General features: G+C 30.1%; 2 protein-coding genes and 1 pseudogene across 2 annotated transcripts; all 3 read left to right on the top strand.

The window, feature by feature from the left end:
• Positions 1 to 6,279: 6,279 nt before the first annotated feature.
• Positions 6,280 to 9,899, top strand: LOC107432662 (uncharacterized). Its single transcript, XM_048464933.2, has 3 exons — positions 6,280 to 7,490; positions 8,535 to 8,658; positions 9,017 to 9,899. Exons 1-3 carry the CDS (start codon positions 6,744 to 6,746, stop codon positions 9,526 to 9,528), a joined length of 1,383 nt encoding a protein of 460 aa, XP_048320890.2. The 5' UTR covers positions 6,280 to 6,743; the 3' UTR covers positions 9,529 to 9,899.
• Positions 9,900 to 16,342: 6,443 nt separating this feature from the next.
• On the top strand, positions 16,343 to 19,402 carry LOC107432661 (UDP-galactose/UDP-glucose transporter 4). Its single transcript, XM_048464713.2, has 7 exons — positions 16,343 to 16,931; positions 17,368 to 17,396; positions 17,512 to 17,713; positions 17,931 to 18,173; positions 18,281 to 18,382; positions 18,500 to 18,607; positions 19,040 to 19,402. Exons 1-7 carry the CDS (start codon positions 16,806 to 16,808, stop codon positions 19,283 to 19,285), a joined length of 1,056 nt encoding a protein of 351 aa, XP_048320670.1. The 5' UTR covers positions 16,343 to 16,805; the 3' UTR covers positions 19,286 to 19,402.
• A 1,452-nt stretch (positions 19,403 to 20,854) lies between these two features.
• LOC107432658 (uncharacterized) lies at positions 20,855 to 23,173 on the top strand (annotated as a pseudogene).
• The last annotated feature ends 13 nt before the right edge of the window (positions 23,174 to 23,186 follow it).

Raw genomic sequence — 23,186 nt, 5'->3', positions numbered from 1 at the left:
ATGTTCAAAAAATGATTACTGAAGAAGTAAATTCTAGTAGTGGTTAGTCATTTCAAAGGCTTATGAGAGAGCCAACTAGAACTACTAGTGCTTCATGTAACATCCGGTCCCAAAGTACAACGAAAATTTTTCAACTTTGATCGAGGTTGATCGTTGACCGTTGATTTGGACCGTTGACCGTTGACCGTTGACCGAAGGGGTCAAGAGTTAACTTTTTGACTCGGATGGAACTCTAGGTTGACTGAGGTACCGTTACGAAGTACATGTTGGCACGAGTTGGTAGACTAATAGCACGTTGAAAACGGAGCTACAGTTTGAAAGTTATGAGCAAAACAAATTGAGGTCCAAACTGTCCAAAGGGTGCCGGAGTTGACTTTTTATTCATGCAAAGTTGAGCTTTGACTCATGCATGGTTGTGAAATACTCGTCGATACAAGTTCATAGACTAGCAGTACGTCCGATTTGAACATGTGGTTTGAAAGTTATAGACCTTTAGAGTTTTTCAAATACAGTATTATTTTAATAATATTTTTAAATATGTGAACAGTGTGCCGCGTGTGACTTAATAAAAGGTGCCATGTGTCACAATGGTAAGATGACACATGTCAACTATGGTCATATTATTTTATTATTATTTTATATCATAATATTATTTTATTATTAATTAATTATTTTATTTTATTTTATTTTTTTTTTTGTTTCTTTTTTTTCCTTCCCCCACGTGGGAAAACACTCCACCCCCCCCCCCCCACCCCCGGAAGCTTTCTTCTTCTTCTTCCTTTCCTTTCCTTTCTTCCTCTCGGGCCTTGCCGTTTCTCCGTTTCCGGCCACCGGACGGCCACACGCGCCGACCACCGGTGAAGCCCAATTCCCGGTGACCCCGACCTCCAAGTTTCCCAGCCAGACGCCGCTGGATGGGCCCAGATCGGGCCAGTGAAGTCGGCGGCGGCGGGTTGAGTTTTTTCGGCGATTCTCGCCGTTTCCGGCCAGCCCAGTCCGAATTGCCACCCCTTTCCTCCTATTTTGGGTCCTCTGAGTTCAAATATGGCCTCCAATTGTTTAAATTCGAAGTGGTTCGAGAGTTATGGGGAGATAAAATTCGGTCGGTATTTCCCGGGCAAATTCTGGCCACTACCGGCGAAATTGGGGTTAATGGAGGCCGGTAATACGATCCTCATTCCATAAGTTTCGATTCGGTATATTACTCATCAATTTTGATTAACGTTTGTGCTAGACCCCCACGGATACCGGATATTATTTACCCGAATAAAATATTAATTTATTTGAGTTGTGTAATATTGTTGTTCTAGGAGCACGTGTACGTCATGGAATTGATCCCATGGAGGATCTTGGGTTAATTGCGTGCTCGAGGTGAGTGACCCACCTTCAAAATTATTTTGGAATGTTAAAATATATATATTTTGTGTTAATTGGTTATTTGAAAATATGTTTGATGTGTTGAATATTTAGTAAATTTATATTTGGAATTTTTGATGCCAAAATTGAATGGAATTAAATATTTGGGCATCATAAAATATGTTGGTTCTAAGGAATTTGAGATTTTGGTCAATTTTATCAAATTTCATTGTTGAAATATCTCATAATTAAATATTTGATAAATATGTTTTATGTATTTGATATTAAGAGAATTTCCAGATAAATGGTATTGCTAATTTATAATGTTTTTAATATATGTTTTGGTACCAAAAGAATATATTTGGAAATTTAAAGAAATTGTGGTTTGATTTATTTTAATTATTGCTATGGTTATTAGTTTTAAAAATTGTTTTGGGGTATAATATAATATATATGTGTTCGAATATTTTGGCCTATATACCATTTGATTGAATGTTTGGATTATGCATATAAAAATATTTACCTTATTAAATATGAGTTGTCATTTTACTTAAGGTTTGACAATATATTAAATGGTTTTAAATTCTAATGGGTTCATAAGTGAACTTGAAGTAGTTAAATATTTTGGTATTTAATTTGGGGTTTTAAATCAGTTCGGAAATGATTTATTTGAGAAGCAGATGGAAAATTTTATGATTTTAAGCATGTTCGAATATTTTAAGAATTTTATAGGTTTAAAAATTGATTTATGGTGAATATATTTCGCTATGGTATTTCTGATTTTCGTATGAAATGACGATTTGAAAATTTTTGAAATATTTAAACAAGCGGTTGAATTTGACAATTAAATTATGATTATGATACAGTAGGATACTGTATCGGTTATTTTTAATTGATGTATCATATAGTATCAGAGTTTGGTTCAGTATTATATTACAGCGTGCTGGGTTTACCATGGTACCTTGAGGTTGGTTTCATCCAACGGTTATCTATTATTACCACAGACTGTGAGGTCGGGTTTATTTGACTGTTTATTATTATTACCACGGTGCCGTGAGGTTGGTATCATCCAACGGTTTATTATTGCCACGGATCGTGAGGTTCGGTACGTCCCGACGGTTATTTATTACTTCCACGACACCTTTCATATATTGAGGGTCATGAGGTGGGTGTATCCCACGGTTTACAGATTGGTACATCGTATGGTACATTGGATATGTTGTATAAATCGTTGTTTTTATTATTTATTTAAATTTAAAGCTTTATACAAATTTTATGGAATTGTTATCGTAACTTTATTACCATTCTCATTAATGTTTAAGAGTTATTTGTCTTGATTTTATCATTTAAATCGATTGATATTTTAAAATAAATTCTGTTATATTTTTATCAATTGTTTTATATAGATGTTTAAATTGATTTAAAATATTCCTTTGGTTATTTCCTTGATTTAAACAATAAATTTTATGATTTATATATTGGATTTATTTTTGTTCTTATGCCAAATTTCTTTAATATAAGTATTATTTGTGATTTTATTTATGGTATCCAATGATGTCTTATTCTTTATTTCCATTATAAATTTGGATCCTTAAATTCTTGTATTTTACTCAAAATTTATTGACTAATTATTTTCCTTGATTTTTGGGGTATAAAAGATTGGGTTCTGCAAAAATGTTTTAAAAATGGGAACCTTTCCAACAGAGTGAATGGTGAGGGTTTTGAGAGAAATTATTATTTTCCAATTAATTATTAATTAATTAATTAATTATTATTAATTAATCAAGTGTACTATAATTATCGTGGCTTTATAATTGTACAATAGTTAGGGACACTCACTGAGATGATTAGTATCTCATATTTTTAAATTTCGTTCCCCTAGGTCAAGGATTGGGAGACGTTGATCGTCCGGGACGAGCCCGACGTCTCAGTTCATTGCAGGAAGTACAAGAAGTATTTCTTCCCTTTTTCCTCTCCATTTTGTATTGATTCTTTATCTGATATTATATTAATTCCATATTTATTTGTATAATTCTCTGTATACTGTATTGGACATTTAGTTATTAATTATGCACTGATTTACTGTTATTCATTTGGAGTGCTGCAAATTTGTAGAATTAAATTGTAGTAATATGGGAGGAATAAAGGGATGTTTATAGAAATGTGTTTTCAGTGCAGAAAATTTGTGATAAGTCCAATTCTTAGGGGAGGTTCAGCCGGATTTTCCATTGGAAGGTACAGTAGGGTTTCCCTGAAATCAGGGCTTGTCTAGGGTTCCAGTGAGGAATTTTGGACAGGTCCTGACATTCAGCTCCATCAGGTGGTACACATTCACAATTTGAGACTCTTAGTAGTCACTCTAGCTCTAGTGGTGATGAAGATAACTTTAATAAATTATCTGAATTAGAAAGTAGAAGATGTAGAGGCCAAAGGGAATCACCAAGTCAAGAAGTTGGATTAAGCCCATTTACTGGTAAACAATATTACACACGTGCAATACAGGATGAAGATCATGGGAGTAGAGATGCAGGTCAAGGATTCGGTGCTGTTGGAAAAGACTATACACGTAAAGAGAAATCTATGATGGAGATGTCACAACAAGAAGAATATTCAATTTTTATGAATTTTGGATCTATGAGTGTTGGAAGTCATTTTCATAACCCCTATTCAATGAATAATTATGGAATGTCATCACGTATCAATTCATAGGTACCATTTCAAACTCAACCATCAGAGAGTAGTAGTTATGCACATAGTCAACCAATAATGCAAGATCCATATAGTTGGCATATTAATAATTATATGCAAAACTATCATGGAGATATATCTTTTCATAACTACTTCTCACATTTCACATCTCAAAATCAAAATGAGGAAGAAACCGATAATTTTCAACCACCCAGAAGTTCCATGTGGTATTAAGATGACATTTATGAACTACAATGTAATTGTAATAATCGTTTTATATATTTTAGTTAATAAATAATTTTATCATATATGTATTTTTTGATATATTTTTATTAATAATAATTCATTTATGGTTATTAATGTTTAATTGCTCATTATAAATCAATTCACTAAGAAGAACATAACATCCATTCAATATTTTAATAAGTTTTATAATCAATTTGATAATTGATGGATTAAATAAGCTAATTCTAAAGTTTCAATAAAAATTTCTATCTTTTAAAACAAATTTCCATCGTTTTTTATAATTTTTTATCCATATTCGATATTTTCTGATATTTCTGTGGAAATTTCCGTATTTTGAACTCGCGATATTTCCGTCGACATCGATATTTTGAACCTTGCATATGACACACTAACACGATATGAACTCACACGATAATTTACGAGTTTGGGTTGACGATATTGTGTCGGATCCGTATCAGTATCATCCAATAAAATCCAATAAATTAAAGATTTTTAACGGATGAAACGCGATAAACCCATTAAAAGAGGAATATTTTAGTAATTGTATAAATTTTTATAACATTAAAATTACAAAATTTATTATTAAACATATATTAATTTATTATTTTGTAATTTAATTTTTAAAAAATTTAAAAATAAACAAGAAATTTTATAATTTTTTTAAAAAATTATTATTTTATTATTTTAAAATTAAATAAAATTTTAAATTTTAAATTTATATTTATTGTTAATGAGTTGACAAATTAAATGATAAATTATATAATAATTTATTAAATATATTTAAATTTATCTATTTTTATAAAAAATTTGATAAATTATATTTAAATTAATTTAATTCTACACAAATAACATATACGAATACGATTTAACTGACCTAATACACGGCCCATAATTATTCCCCGAGGGCATGCAGCGCAGCCAATTTCACTTTCATGTGGGATCAGCGAATACGGATCCGCCACATGTGATGCCCAATTTTGACATGAGCGCTGCTGAGCTACTCGACAACTTTACACTCTTTTCAAAGATCTTCCTGCCCACTTTTTTTTCGTTTTCTTTTTTTTTTTTTTCGATGGAAAAGATCTTCCTGCCCTTAATTAAATGGATGCTTTCTGCGTATGCACATATCACCCACATTTAATTTGTCATGCAATTTTCCCTTTTTTTAAGAAAAACTTTAGAAAAAAAAAAAATTTCGAGAGGAGAGAATCAAATTTGGGATTACTATTAAGAAAATAGTCGCTCTGTTATTAGATATGTTGTCTCCTAAGCCATGTTTGTCGTGCAAATTAAAGTGTGATTAAATTAGGAAGAAAATTGCAAATTGTTATGCAAAAAAAAATACTAATTAATTTCACTCAATGTTCTTTCTTGAATAATAATAACAATAAAATATCAAATGATGACACATTCCTTGATTTCCTTCTATTTTTTTTTTTTAATTTATCTAAGGTACAAAGAATAGTAGGTAAAATGGTCTATATGAAACGTGAAAAACAAATTTAATTTCTATCATGATTTTTTTCATATTTTTTTCCTTCCCTTTTGAACTATATTGTACATAGATCAACTGGCAAAAACCTACAACTTTCTTTCAAATCATACCCTTTTGATCTAGCTATTCCAAATTACAAAAGAAATTTAAATTTTGTTGTTTTATCACACCCTTTTTGCATTAATAGCAATAGAAGATCTAAATTATACAATTATCCGTGAAAAATCTCACAACTCATGTTGGTAGATGATTTGAGAACTCGTGCAAAATCTCACTATCAATTGTATAGATATGAATATTATATTCATATCAGTTTTATTTAATTTGCCAACATACAAACAAAACAAGGCAGTACCAAAAATTGAAGGACACAGGAAGAACCATGAAAAGATCACACTGTTGGGTTGGTACACTTCACTTGTGCATGTGATCTTCAAGCTCATCGTCCTCAAGACATCAATATAATTAATTAATTATTATTTGCCAAATTGAATGAACAGAGGGGTCAACCAAATTTCTCTCATCAAAAACATGCTTCCGAGTTCTGATCACAAACTCCTAAACAAACTCACCAAATCTCACTCTCTCTCTCTCTCTCTCTCTCTCTCTCTCTCTCTTTCTCACTTAAAATAAGTGCAAAATAGAAGCATCCAAGCTTCTACATTTTCTGTCATCTTTCTCACACTTGCAGTTTTTTTTTTTTCTATACAACCACAAGATATCTACCTGGAGATCTCACCCCATTAGAAGAAGCTACCTCCCTCTTTCTTCTTCTTCTTCTTCAACCTTTTATATAAGAAAAACTTTTTCAGTTTTTCTCTATCATTCACTCACCATTCTTTCACTTTTCTTCAAATCAATAATCCCACAAAAACCCCATTTCTCCAAATCTCTTTCTTTTCACTTGTTTTCTCTCAAAGTTTTGATTTTTATAAACTCTTAAAAAAAAAAAAAAAAAATGGCTTCCTCTGGCATTTCATTCCCACATACAAATTTTCAGCAAAGAAAGCTTTTTCCAATTGAGCGTAGGCCAAGAACGCTTAAAGATTTCCTCAATGAAAATTCCAATTCATGCTCTTCTAGCTGGTTCAAATCGTTTCACAGACAACCATTCCAACCCAATGTGATTGAGACAATCAAAATTCAAAGGCAGATGAGATTGAAAGCTGCATCATCACCAACCATTTCAGCATTTCAGGCAGTGATCAATGCGGTCAAAAACATCACATTTACCACTGTTAAATCTCCTTCATTTTTACCCAGAAGCCTCTCGAGGAGGCTGTCAAAGAAGGAGACCAAGAAGAACCAAGAGAAAGCAAACCAAGGGAAAACAACCGCATCCGTCAGAATCAAAGACATCCTACGGTGGAAATCTTTCCGTGACTTGGTTGATCAGGAGATATCCCCACCAGTGGATTTCACTCCTTCTCCTAATCATCACTGCACCACCACCACCAGCTTCACAACTGGGTCCACCACAGACAGTAGTACTAGTGCTTGTAACAGCTATGGCTCAAGCTGGTGTGACAGTGATTTTACCGCACAACTTTCACCATCTTGGAGGGGTAATAGTAATTCAGATGGGTTTGATGGAGATGAAATTGATGATGATTTGAGAAAAATTCAGAACAATGTACCCTGTGTCAGCAGAGATTCTAAGGCGGGGAAAGCAGGGGCAGAGGATTACACTGCAGTTGGCCCCAAGGTCATAAAATTTTATTTATTATTATTATATTCTGTGTGTCTGCTTTGGAGGGTATTTGCAAACCGGTTTTTCCTTTTTGTTTTTTTAAAAAAAAAAGTTTGTTTATTTATTTTTTGTTTTGTTTTGTTTTGTTTTTTTTTTTAATTTTAATTATTATTATTATTATTATTATTTTTCGTGATTTGTCTGGTAGTGAGATTTGGTTGTCCTTGGTGTTTTTGAGTATTTCTTTTGCACCTCATAGTTTATGTACATGTTTGTTGTTGGACATGCATTATTAGCTAATAGCTTGCCTAATGTGACAAACAAAGAACTTACCAAGAACTTTAGGATATTATATTATATATAGAGTCATGTTTATACATGCATATTTATATATATATATATATATATATATTTAGATAATGCCTTGACATGGACCAAATCCTCGGTATTATCAGATGCCCATATAATTAAACTCTATTATGTTTTGTACTGAATTGCTTAAAAATAAAGAAAAATAGTAATAAAAACTTGTAACTTCAGTTAAATTGGTAAAATATTCAAGTAGTGTGCCTGTATATAAAAGTTAGACAAAAATAAGAATTACCATTTCCCATGTTCCACCGTTTATCCTAATTTCTTTTAAGAAATAGCTCACTGCCAAAACTGTTTAGATTCCATGTGTATTGAACCACCAAGTTTTGTCACTTTAGCCGCAATTTTGCTGCAACTTGATAAGATACAATTCTTTTCTGCTGGAAATCTTGATAAGTTTTGTATTTGCATATTTTTGGTGTCTATGAAAATGGATAGGACATTGAGAGTGCCTCTAAGTCTTTTCTCTCTTTAACTCTTACCATTTCTAGTGGACTGAACTTGAGGTCCTTCCTTTCCATTTAAGATATTGCAATCTAAATCTTAAAAGGCAATGGTTTATAAAAATTTCAAGTTGTAGGAAGAGTAGAAATGCTGTTGTTTGTGTGTTTATATACATCTACTGTTTCCCAATGCAATTATGCCGTTGAGAATTTTACTGATTTCGATTGATGCAATGGAAATTAGGTGGGAGAGTTGCTGTTTGGCGACGAGAACGAACAGCAAAGCCCAGTCTCAGTGCTTGATTTTCATTTCAGAGAAGATGAAAATCCCTTATCCACTTTTGATCAAAGCCTTGATAGCATGAACAGTATGTTCCCCTCTTATTCATTCACTACATTAATCATATTAGATTCTCAAGCACTACTTACTACATAACTAAAGCTTTAAAGCCTAATGTGGTAGTTCTCCAATTAATCTTTTTACAATGCATATGTCTAAGCACTTTAATCTGTTCCTGTTTTGCATTAAATTATCACTTGCAAACATCAAAGTACCATATTTTACTTTACTAAAGCTAAAACCTTTAACAGAATGAATGTCAAGAATGATTGAACCAAGCACTTTTTTCCATACTTGCAGAGCATTTATATTGCTTATTTATTTTGTTATGAATTTAAACAGAATGATTGATGCTAATATTTTATTTAACATTGATCATATAACAGGGACAAATCAAAAGCTTATGCAGAAGATCAATTGGTTTGAGAGTCTAGCCAAACTGGAGCCTGTCGACTTAGACAAATGGACTTCAATGGAGGAGAGCAGCATCTTTGAAGAAGAACGCAAGGACGAAGACGAAGGAGTGCGGTTTGGAGGAGAAGAAAGGGCGAGAGAGTTATTGTACCATGACAAAGAAACCAGTTCAACAGTGAGCCGTAAGACTGATGTGGATCAACTACTATTAGATTTCTTTAAATACAAATTGAGTGAAAGGAATAACCAAACTGAAGATGATGATTTCAACTTTGAGATGGTGAGGATAGCAGAAGCATGGATGAATGGGGAACATGAAGTATTAGAGTGGGGTTTAGAATATAAGAGGGAGGCTTATATTAGACATATGCATAAATTAGAGAAGTGGAGCAAGTTTGAGGATGAACAAGAAGAGCTGGCTTTGGAAATTGAAGCTGGGATTTTGAACCATTTGGTAGATGAGCTTTTGGTTGATTATTCATAAAAGCAACAAAAATTCATAATCATTAGGAATTAGAGAGCTTAAAGTGAAACCTCTTAGCCGTTTTCCAACTTTACATTATGTGCCTAAAGAATAATAATTTCCAGAGGAATTAAAACTATATAACAGAGTGGATCAGTTTGGGTCCAAGAAGAAGAGATTTGTGTCCTTGGCTTAGAATTTCCATCTGGGGTTGTAAAAATAGAGTCAGAGACTTTGAAGGGCATAGCTTATGTTCATTTTTGTAGGGTCTGATGTAGCTGTACATGGCCATTATTGTAATCTCTACAATTATTTTTTCTTGGTTAATCTCTTCATATTGTTAATTGCATTATGAATTAAAAACTTTAATAACAATTTTGGCGAAAGATAAAGCGTTTGTGATTGTATGAAGTAGAAGAGAAAGTGCATATTGTAGTACAAATGAATTAAAGGACTGTCTAAGTGATGTGAATGACTATGGCTTTGCTCAATTTCAGTATGGGCCTGTGGTAAGCCATGGTTGGCTTGTAGCCTAAAGTCAAGCCCAATAAAAGAGTTGGGCCAATATCCATTTACCCAATCACATGCACTCAGGTCAAGCTACTTTTTTATTTGGTCAATTTCAATGGGCAAACAAACATGTACAGCTAGAACATTCTCTCCTCGTTTTGTATATTTTCCCATTCCTCTTGATGGCTTATTCTTCTACATCACAAAATTTAATACACAGAATCTTCCCTATAAAGTCAACTTCCAAAATTAAAGCCAGCCTCATGTGCTTTTGCCCAATAGATTCCAAGGTATGCTTGGCTCATAGGCAAACCTTCTTCTTCATAGCATGTGACAGCTTCTTTGGGGGTCCATCCTTCAATACACCTCTTAGATTGATCTTCACACCACGAAAACAAGCTCAGCTTTTGATTGAGTATCTTAATATCTTAGCCTAATTTATTTATACCCTCTTCATTTGCAATAAAATTGGGTCCGTTTAAGATGTTAGACCACACTAAATTAGACTTAATTATCCTAGATTTTGCTTAGGCTATACTTAAAATAACCCGATCAAATTCAATAAAGTCTTAAATTCCAAACCAACCCTTAAAGTTTATCCCACCTTTTTCATTTCACTAATCTAACTTTATCATAAAATCTTACTAGTATATACACAAAGTCACTAATTACAAGAATTTTAGCTCATAAAATTATCTAAAAAATAATTTAAAAAAAGGGGAGATAATTAGTTTACTTAACACTTATTAAATAGAAATTATTATTCTATTCTCATTTTTATGAAAGGAAATAAAAAATAAATTCAAACCCACTTAATATTGTGGGGAATCTATGCAGAAAATGTGCCATCAATTGAGCAAAAATCACAAAGGGCCTTCATGCTATAGAAATCTTTGCTTGTCTACCAAGTCTAGTAATAGTAGTCCCTTTATGTAATCCTAAAGATTTTCATTTAGATTGCAAAACAAAAGGTATAACGAGACCATTGCTAACCTTTCAACCAACAGCTTGTCGTTATCCAAGGATCTATAAATCACATAATGCTACTTGGTCAGCAAAAAGAGTCCTGAATAGTAGTATACACTGGATTTGTAGATCTCCTATTGCCAAATGAAACAAATTGCTTATTGTTTAATTGGTCAAATATGATGTGTATAAAAATCTTAAGCCCACCAACTAATTTTATAAAAAGCAATATTTATCCTCCTTTGTTTTCTATCAAGGAATCTGGAATTTTCAGCCCTATTTGAAGACTCTTTTCTCCAATAAACCATCAATTGAAATAAATCAAGGACAAGACCACGTTTTCGTGTACGTGTATATATATATATATATATATATATATATATAATTTAAAATTTCAATTGGCCAATTAAAATTTGTATAAACGTTTAAGCCCACCAACTATATTATTTTTTACAAGGCAAAGAAAAAAAATATAGCTCTATTTATTTTATTTTTGTTTTAAACAAACCCCATATTTCAGATATTGTCCACTTTTGAAAGTAATATTTATCTTCCTTAGTTTTTCTATCAGGGAGTATGGAATTTTGAGTCCAGTAGAAGACTCTTTTCTCCAATAAACCATCAATTTCATATAAACGTCAAGTTTTCGTGTATGTGTATATATACATATTATTTAAAATTTTAATTAGTCAATTAAAATTTGTATAAACTTTTTAAGCCCACCTACTACTTTTAACAAGGAAAAAGTCATAATTTATTTTATTTTATTTTATTTTATTTTTTGTTATAAACAAACCACATATTTAAGATATTGTGTCCACTTGAAGACTCTTTTTCCAATAGCTATCAATGCATATTCCTATCCAGTAACTAGAAATGGAAAATGGGTATTCATATAAATTATCCATAATTTTGCTTTTTACTCATAAAAATCAAATGGATCTTTTCCGCACTGCCGACAATTTCGCCACTTTTTGTTTGAACAAACTGGCTAAGAAAATTGCTAAGTTTAGTTTGAGAAGTTTTCTTGGAAATTTAAGTAGAATAGAGAGAAAGAGAGAAAGAGGACCACTTTTTGGTTGGTTTTTAAGGTTGAGAGAAAACCAAACAAATAAAGCAGATAAATGGTTGCAAAATGAATATGGTTTTTATTTTATTTATTTATTTGGTTGAAAAAGAAAAATTTGAGGATGGTTTTATTTTGCTAAGGAAACGATAATTGATTTGGGAAAAAGTTAAAGAATTGTTGCAAGTTGTGTTTGTTTGGATTTACAGAGTGGTAATGAGGTTTTTGAATGTATATGCTTGTTTTGTACTATTTTTTGGCATTTTTAATGGGATGTTGAAACGCATAGGTGGCTTCTTTTGTGTGAAAAGACAATTCCAAGTTCTTAACATATAGAAAACGTGACAAAGATGGGGAGCACAAAAAAAAATTAAATTTTTATCTAATTTCTTTTTTCATCTTTTTTTTTGTTTTTGCCAAGTACATAAAGGCATATTGGGATTTGAATCTTCATCTGAACTATATATTTATTATGATATTTTATTAATATTTTTATAGTTTATAAGTATGTCATTATTTATGTATGTCATTATTTATGTTTTTAATTCTTTTAAAATATATATTCATAAATTTAATTTTTATTATAATACAAATACATTTCTGTATATAATTTTATTTTAAAAAAAAAAAAAAAAGAAGAAAAGGTGTGCATGTTAATTATATTTAAATTGATGTGAATTCTATATATAAAAATTGCAAATGGAAACTTTCCTTTTTATTTGTTGCATTGTCTGGCATTGATTGTTACATAAACGATTGGTTTTTCTGCTATACCTATGAACATGAAATATCATTATCTATTTTGGCCTTAGTTAGTAATATCGTTATCTATTATAGATATAAAAATTAAAAAAAAATTAAAATTGAATAATGTAAAGCGGGATTTCGATAGCAATTATTTTTCTTTAAAAATAAACAATATTTATTTGTTATATACATATTTTGGTGAATATATCTCTCTCTCTCTATATATATATATATATTTGTTTGTTTAATGGAGAATTGGATTTTTTAATTCCTCAGCCGTTTGATTTTGTTAATGATGAGATATTCCAGATCCCAATGGAAGATGTGGGTCCACTTAAAAATAGGTGATTCAACATCTGTATTTATAGGTTTTTTTAGATGGTAAAAATCATAAGAGTAGTGCATTTTTGAGAATTCTTTGATGTGAATTTTTATTTTCTATTAACACTTATTTTTCGATAAGTATTTTATAAAATATCTGAGCATATATAACTCTGTCAAATTTATTTTTGATGATTTTTACATTGTAATTAATGTATTCAATATCTATTTTGTCTCATTCCATAGCATTTAAAGTATCTATTTTATTTTATTTTTATACAACAAGAGCTTTTTAATTTTTTGCCAACATATCAACAATTGTCTTCTCACTTTTCATAGCACTAACAAATAAAGGCTCTTAATTCAATCGGATTCGATAAAATTTTCTTCACTTTTTATTTTATAATATATTATAATCAATCTTTTATCAATATATATATATATATATATATTACAATCAATGTCCTAAAAGAAAAAGGATTCCCTGAAAATTTGACACCTGCTTATACACAAGAAAAATGTAAGATCATAAACAAATTAAAGTATTTAATTCCTTTTTGCAACTTTTCAAAGTATATTAAAAAATAAAAATAAAAAAATGAAAAACATTTGGCCTCACTTCCTCTCATGTCGATGACATTTATAAAAATGCATATCTCAGAGCTCTTTATAAAAATGCATATCTCAGAGCTCTGCTATTGTTTTGGGTGATTTCATATCATAATATTGTGTAATATAAAATTATGATATGATATCTATTATTAAATAGCATCTTTTTTTTTTTTCAAAAAAACAAAAAAAGTACTAAATTCATTCCTTTTATCAATGTAAAATAATATAATAATATCTAATACAATTTGCTTTTTCCTTTTTTCTATCCTTTCGATTATGATTAAGGCTTTTTCCTAAAAGATACAAAATGTTATATTCACCTTAATATTTATCGATTCTACTATATTGCCAGTTGGCAGCTGTCATGGAAAATGAACAAGAATATGTATTAGACATTAATATGAATACAAATAATGAACATTATATCATCATTGTTATATATTTTCCAAAAGTGAAATAAAAATGAAATTTACTGTAATTAATCAACTAAAATTTATACGTGCAGTGCCCGTATTATGACTGATTAGCTAGCTTTAAACCTTTATTAGTTTAAAACTAGATAATAAAATGATTATATATAGCAATAATGATAAAGCTTTTTTATTTTTGGAGTAAATCAATAATAATAAAACTTATTAGAATGTTGTTATTAAAAATAATATTTTAGTAAACCCAAGTCCGTGTCAAGTTGTAATATCGACTAAACAAACAAACTAGTAATATGAACCAAGTCCAAAAAATAATAAAATAAAATAAAATCTTGAAATGAAGATTTATAATATTGAAACTCAATAATTTTTTGTTTGATTATGATTTATTGTCATGACTTATGTGGCAGCTGAATAAAATAAATTGATTATATGAAAAATATATATATATATATATATATATATATATATATTATGAACATGGATGTCACTTTCTTATCATATACTCATATCTACAACATGATTAAACAGGTCAAATATTAATATTAATATCAATTCCAAATAAACACAGTTTAATTTATTATCCTCCAAATCCAATTTAATATCTAGTCGGATAAAAACTAAAATTGATACAAATAAATAAATAAATAAATAAGCTTATCAATTTTAATTTTTATGTCTTTTGAAAATATTCAGATAACATGATGTTTGGTTTTTAATTTTATATTTCGAATTTGAACATTCATATGAAATGCAAATCTTCATCATATATTAATTTAAGGCATGAAAAAAAAAATCTTTTTTTATGTGTATGTTTTCTAAATATATATATATATTTAAAACCCCTTTTTTATTAATATTTTAAGCCCCTTTGAAAAAAAGTGTATTTCTAAAACCATAAAAAGGTGGCTGCTAATTTTTAAATGTTATATAGACTACACAGATGAAAAAAAAAAATTAGAACAAACATTTAATAATATTTATAGAAAAAGAGTGATCAAACTAGGAAAAAAAGAAGAAGAAAAAGATCTGTTAATTCTTAATTAATTTTGTCAATCTCAAAAGAGAAACCAAACTAATAAAAAGTTAAGATGGATGATGAAATGGTACATTTATTAACTAGCTATAAATATGTAAGAAATAATATATAGTTTTCAAATTTTTAAGTATTATCATTTTTTCATATTTTCCAAAATACATCAATCAATATTTTTTTAAATAAAATAAAGAGAAAGCATATTCCTTTTACTTATATGTTAGACTCGAAAATTCCTATACAATTGACACAATAATCTGAATAATTTACTATTCAATAATTTACAAGAGGTTCTTTCCTTTCAAAAAGTGTTACTTATATATTAATCATTTAAAATAAAAATAAAAATTGTCAACCAGGAGCCCCCAAGCTCTAAACACAATTAGCTTCCTTAAATTATTCAATATTATAATAGATAAATTACATCATGGCACGTGTCCTCTTCTTAATCTTTTTTATTTTTTTATTATTTTTTAAAAATATTTATATCTAATTTTAAAATTGACAAAAGTGTTTTTTATTTTTTTAAAATGTTTTGTTTTTATCCAAATGTATTTCCGTACTTGCCTACTTGGTCAGGCGGCATGTATTTAAAAGTGAGTAATTTTACTTTCATTTTAATCTAATTTTAAAAAAATATATATATATTTAGTCTTGAAAGAAAGTGTATCTTCTTTTAATGATTTGTATAAAAATTATCACTTTTTAGTTTCCACTAAGATTGCAATAATAACACAAAAAAAGGTTAAAACGTAATTGCATATTAATAAAACAATAATAAAAAGATCTAAGAAACTTACATATTTTTAAATGTTAAAAACCTTCCAATATTGCTAAGAAATTTGGATTCCTTGCTTTTATAATACATTTATATAATTGAATAAAATCTACTTTTAGAAAAAAAAAATTTAAATCAAAATGAGGCACAAAAACTTAAAAAAAAAAATCCAAAAAGATATTCTGATAAGTGATAACTAATATTAAAAAAACACCCAAAAAAAAAACTAATATTAAAAAAACAAAATAAAATAAAAAAACAAAATAAGAATACATGACAGCCCACCGCCATGCAATAAAATATTAATAAAAAATCTTATTAAAAAAAAATAATAATAATAAAAAAAAATAAGCCTCCAAAATAAAGAGACTCCTTCCCTCTTGAAGTCTGGTAAGAGAGAATGAGCTCTTGAATGTGAAACACTTTCTCTTTCTTTTTCCTTTTTTCTGTTTCTGTTTTCTGAGTCTCTCTGTCTTCCCCATTTTCCTCCATGAAACCCTGTGTCTGTTCCTCTGGTTTCCATGTATAGTCTCATTGTTTATTGTGTATAGACACCGTGATCAAAACGATACCATTATTTTCCATTTATTGCTTTTATTTTTTGGTTTTTTGGAAAGGTCAACATGCAAGTCTATTAGCAAAGCTAAGCTAATAAATATAAATACATATATTTTTTATTTTCTTAATTCAAAATTTGACATTGTTTTACATCATCAGACCCAGTCTTATTCTCAATTTATTAGTCTTCCATTTGATTTTTAGATTTTTGTTGGGTTGTTCCAAAAAACTCTGAGTTGGGTCTTTCAGAGAGACAAAAAAGAAGATTGGAAAGTGATGAAGAACGAAGAACAAGCCAGGTTTTTGTTTGGGATTTCGCTCTCTGACAAACCCAGATGGAAACAATTCCTCCTTTGCTCTTCTGGGTTCTTCTTTGGCTATCTTGTTAATGGTGTCTGTGAGGTAGCTTGTTTTTTTTTTTTTTTTTAAGATTTTTGGTTTTGCTTTGATTATTGTCTTTTATTTTTCATAGTTGGCGGCTCTGTTTGGCCGCCGGGAAAGGTAGAGGGATGTGGTGGAAATAAAATAAAGAATATTTGTGTTTTGAAGTTTCTTCTTTTGGTTTAATGGGATAAAAAAATGATTTATTTAATTATTTTTTTTAACAATAGCTTTTTCAGTGAACAAGCAAACTGTTATGCTTTTAGCGTTTTAAGCAGAAGAATATTTTATTGTCTAATTATTAATATTTTTTTAAATTTAAATTTCTAATTTGTTCAGTTATCTGTTTGGTTGCTGAGAAAATTCAGCAAATTTTTGAGATTTTTACATTTTGAAGTTACATTTCATTAGATGATCAATCTCAGTAACATATTTTTTTTTCTTGCTCAATTTTCAGGAATATGTGTATAACAGGCTTCAATTTAGGTGAGTATGAGCAAATGGATAGAATAATGTTCCCTTCCAAATTGTTTGATTTTGGATTTGGGCTAAGTGTCTTTTTTTTTTTTTTTTTTTTTTCATTATGGGTTTCTTGTTCCAGCTATGGTTGGTACTTCACATTTGTTCAAGGATTTGTCTACATTTTTCTCTTATATCTTCAAGGGTTCAGCACCAAGCAAATGGTGAACCCATGGAAGACTTATGTGAAGCTCTCTGCTGTTCTTATGGGTTCCCATGGGCTTACAAAAGGCTCTTTGGCTTTTCTCAATTATCCTGCACAGCTCATGTTCAAATCAACGAAGGTAAATATAACACCTAAATTGTTAACATTTTGATTTGATTATCTCTAAATGGTTTCCAATTTGAAATGCAATTGGAAAAGATGCTCAGAATTTGAGATTAGTTAGGCAGCCATTTTTGAGATTTTTCCATCTGGCTCAGTTGCTTGCGTTGTGAATTGTATTGGCTGTTCTAGCCAAAAGGATAATTAACCTCTTCATAATTTTGTTAATTTTTCAGGTTCTGCCAGTGATGATAATGGGAGCTTTCATACCAGGTCTAAGGAGAAAATACCCATTTCATGAATACGTTTCAGCTGTCCTTTTGGTTGTGGGTTTGATACTTTTTACCTTGGCGGATGCAAATTCTTCCCCGAACTTTAGTATGATTGGTGTCATTATGATAACTGGCGCTCTAGTCATGGATTCCTTTTTGGGTAATTTGCAAGAGGCAATCTTCACCATGAATCCTGATACAACTCAGGTGATCTTCAATTCTTCAATGTCCCTATTGTTTATTTGTGCAATGTGTTGTTTCACGGAAATAATGTGACTTCAAACATTTAATTTTGTCTTATCCTTGTGCACCAGATGGAAATGCTCTTCTGCTCAACCGTAGTTGGTTTGCCATTCTTGATTCCACCCATGCTTGTAACAGGGGAGTTATTCAAAGCTTGGAATTCTTGTGCTCAAGTAAGAAAATTGAAAAAACAAATATATATATATATATATACACACACATATATCTTGTTTCTACCCTCATCACATGATTAGCACTTTCACAAAGAATTATTTTTGTTGTTTATGCAGCATCCATACGTTTATGGCGTGCTAGTCTTCGAAGCCATGGCCACGTTTGTTGGCCAAGTTTCTGTCCTTTCGCTCATTGCCATTTTTGGTGCCGCAACCACAGCAATGGTACTTGATTATTTTTTGCACAAGTTTTTATTGACTTAAATTAATGTTTTTTTTTTTAATTGCCTCCATTAATGTTAAAGTCTAATATCAAACACATGCCTAAATTCATTTATGAAAGCTTTGATTATCAAGTTTTGGTCTCTTACTAAGAAAAGATAGAGATCCCCATGCTACAAAATTATGACTTTTTTTGAATGTTCAACATCAATTTCCATATCAATAAGATGTTATAAATATTCTGTGCTCACTAAGTGTGAGAGGTACAGTCTTTAATTATGTTCTGCACCCATTTTTGAAAAGCAAAGTACCAGATTTTCTTTATGTATTCCAGGCTCACAGGAGTGAGTCATATCCACATTGAATGCAAAAATTTAATACAAGTGTGAGTTGTTTTGCAAAGTTTTTTAATGTTTTCTCTGAATGTTTTCACAGATAACAACAGCAAGGAAAGCGGTAACATTATTGCTATCCTACATGATATTCACAAAGCCATTAACTGAACAGCACGGGACTGGACTTCTGCTGATAGGGATGGGGATCACATTGAAGCTCTTGCCTGAGAACAAACAAAACCACTGCCCATCTGCGAAATCTAAGATTTCAAAACCTTCTACAAGTGAAGAAAGAATTATTGAGATTGAAAATGTTGAAGATGAGGAAAAGAGGCCCTTGGTCTGAAATTATGTGGAGCTATATCTTTCTTTCTTTCTTTCTTTCTGATGCATCTTAATTTTTTGTTTTAATTATTAAGGCATATATATAAAAGTTTAGGAATAAACAAAGCTTTTTTTTTTTTTTCTCCTTGTAATTCTTTTTATATTGGGTCAATTATGATAAGAAAGTTCCCTGATTTCCATAGCTTTCTTGACATAGAAGACCTCTTCTTTTAGTGCTCATTTTGTAATCGTTATGTTTTTGGAATTACAAGCCATAAGCAACTTACAGAATTTATATGTTAGCCCAAAAAAAAAAAAAAATTTATAAAATAACAATAATAATAATAATGATAATAATACTAAATTCAAAACTATTTCCAACGGTTTGAAAAAAAATTAAGGTTAATTTGGACAAATATCTATTTTTATTGTCGGTATAAATAACTATTAAAAAGGGTGCTTAGATATTTAGTGTTTTGGCCCCACTTTTATTTTATTTTACTTCTTTGTAACATCTGAAATGATAAGAATGAGTCATGCACAACTTTAACATAACTGACAAAATTCAATCAGAATCAGGAAATGGGAAAAAGGGGTTTGATTTAGACTCTTGGAAGTAATTTATAACGTCAAACGTAATCCATGTGCAATGTTCAGCATAGCAAAATAAAAATTCGAGGTCAATGACTATAATACTTTGATTATTTTGTCAAATTTTAATAAATAATTTGCTATATTAATGGTAAGCAAAGCTCAAAATAATTTGCAAAGTGACTAGCATAATTTGATGAACTTGTTGAAGTCAACTTGACCTCTCTATCAAACAATTTTTGCCTCATGAACCATTTGCATTACAGAATTTTTAGCTATTTTCCTATAATTGAATATATTGCAAAATACAAAGAAATGGAATTTTTTTTAAAAAAAGAAGATATTTATAGAATTAAAGTTTGGCAAATTAGGTAGATAATTAATGGACCACCTTTTTAAATTACACAGTAAAATCAATTAAGTAGATATTATTGCAAAATTATGTTTGAAAATCATCCATATGGTATATATAAAGATAAACATTATCACCAAATTATGAATTTTTTTAAACCACAAGAGAAAAAAACTGAAATAATGACAAGTTATTTCAAACTTCATTATTCATTTTTTTTTTTTCAAATATCCTTAAACCTTATTGCATATACCTAACCTAATCTGAAAGTCATCAGATTGAAAATTTGGATGCTTTTAATATTATTACATACAGTGGTCCAGTTGATGCCTAACCAAAATTAAATATTTTTATAAAATTTATTCTCCAATATTAAAATTTTTCCAAATTTAAAAAATAATATATATATATATATATAAACCTACCTTTTCTGTTTAACATTTTTTTCCCATTGAAAAAAGAAAAAAGAAAAAAGAAAAGAAGATTCTTATTGAGGCTTACGCCAGTGCAGTGGTGATTCATACGCAAGCAAAAAGGCTTTTGGCAACGTGTCAAACTAGATTCATGCATGGTGACACCTTGGTCCATATATATTCACACTGTGAAATTTTTTTATTCATAAACAGTAAAATTTAGATAAAGTGAAATTTTACTCAGAAAGATTAAAAAGGAAAAAAAATTAAAAAAAAAAAGAAAAAAGAAAGAAGAAGAAGAAAAAGAATTAATGGCAGGAGAGAACATTGAATCAACCACAACAAGTTTGATGATGCAAAGAGAGGCTGGAGAAGAAAAGCATGGTCGACCAAATGAGCCATGGAAAGGAGAATATGTGAAAAGCATTGTGTATGCTGGTCTTGATGCCATTATCAATTGCTTTTTTCTCATTTCTTCAATCTCTGCCAGCAGAAGTTCTTATGGTAAATTAATTATAATTATTATCCTTTTTTTTTTCTTTTTTTGTCTTGTGTGTTTGTCATTATAATTAAATTCATTTTTATGATCCTTTCGAATTTGATAAAGTTAGACGTGTGGCAAGTTTTCAAGTGTTAATTTACTTAGTTGGGACCCAGAAAAGCCCTTTATTTTATCTCTTCTTGTTTTGGAAGTATTAATCTGTTCTTAACTATAAGAAATTATTAATTAATGATAAAGTAGGTGTGAAATTTTAAGTTTGTCAATACAGAACTAAAGAAAATTTTTAAAGAAAAGTATCCAAGAATTTTTTTTAGAATTTTTGTTTACTTGCAAAAGGAGGTTTGCTTAATATGCAGCTCTAAGAATAATTGTAGTTTTTTGTTTTTTCCTTTTTTTTTTTTTTTTTTTTTTTGGGTAAAGGTTTTATGATCCCACTTGTGGAATTATTGGGAGAACTTTACCCAAATTAATATCATCCAATAGTAACAAACAAGGAAATAGACAAGAGAGTAGGCTGTGGACAAAGCAAACAAACAAAATTAAATAAACAAATAGCGACCATCAACAAAGACATGTTTTGGGCTTTCTTAATAAACATACACAGAGATTATAACAGCTCTATCATCCACCTCCATTTTCCAATTGAAATAATCAACTGAAAAAAAAAAAATCAAGAGGAAAATAACAACTATGGTAATATTTTTGTCTAAATCACAAAGATGTTTTCCACAAGACAATTCTTTTTTTTTTTTTTTAATTTTTTGGGTAAATCAAGCTTCAATAAAGCACAAAAGGAAACCCCAGAAGGGGATTACGCTGCAGAGCAAGCAACAGCTTCCTCTAATCCCAGCTGAGAGTACAAATCAAAGGGTGAAAAACGAAAATCAAAATGCATAAAAACAAGACAATTTATTATCCCAAAAAACTTTCAATTAGATATATGTCCTTGTAAAATTCATGAACTTCAAATCTTAAAAAAAAAAATACCTAAGATCATTGATTATGGCACAGTCCCCTATATCCATCTAGTACATTTAGAAGTTATAAACTCTGAAACTACTCCCCACAAGATTCATATCCTGGTTGACAAGGAAATGGAACACCTCTCCTTACCAACTGGACTAACTCTGGTGGGTCTAAGGAACATAATTTTGCCGCACTTTTTTAAGTCTCTATTTTTATTTCATTATTTGTTTAATTGGGTATTTGTAGTTTTGGTGCTTGGTTTTGCAAACCTGGTAGCAGATGGGATATCAATGGGATTAGGAGATTATATATCTAGCAGGATACAGAAAGCTGTGGCTGCCAATGAAAGAGCAATCACTGAATGGGATGTCAAAAACCACAGGGGTCCACAGCAGTTGGAGTTACTACGTCAGTATGAAGCGCTTGGAATGGACATTAATGATGCTACCACTGTATGCACATATAATCATGGATTTTTCCTCTTTTAAGAAACTGCTTGGAAAATCTTCATTTTTCAAAAAAGTGGGAGAAAAAATTCTGGGTCTGATTGTAAATTTGATTGATGTTTGACAGGCAGTGGAGATACTTGCAAAGTACAAGGATATTTTGGTGGATGAAAAAATGATGGCTGGAAAAAGGAATAAGACACCAAGATGAAGCAGAGAAGCCATGGAAGAATGGACTTGTGACCTCTGCATCTTCCACTGTTTTTGGCAGTGCTCCTCTTCTTTCTTTCATTATTCTCAGCCCTTTTACTGACAGTGACTCTGTGAAGTTTATTGGGGCTTGTGTACTTTCTGGACTTGCTCTTGCACTTCTTGGTGTTGCAAAGGCCAAAATTGCAGCTCAAAAATATGCATTTTCTGTGGCTAGAATGTAGCTGGTGTAGAAGACTGAACAACTTTTAACGTAAAAAACAGAAATGGCGAAGAGAAACTGAGATTACTCTTTATGTTTTTTGGATTTTATAGGCACATGTTTTACTTTTTGTTGTGTGTATATATGCTGATGGGCATGTGCAAAAACCGTTGGGGCAGTGAAATGTGTTGTCCTCCTAATGAATATTGGATTCAAGTTTTGGCTTCACATATGGTGTCTC

This window comes from Ziziphus jujuba, chromosome 11 (genome assembly GCF_031755915.1).
Source record: "Ziziphus jujuba cultivar Dongzao chromosome 11, ASM3175591v1".
NCBI classification, from domain to species: domain Eukaryota; kingdom Viridiplantae; phylum Streptophyta; class Magnoliopsida; order Rosales; family Rhamnaceae; genus Ziziphus; species Ziziphus jujuba.
Note: the sequence above shows the minus strand (reverse complement) of the source record. Positions and strands in the feature narration are given on the sequence as shown.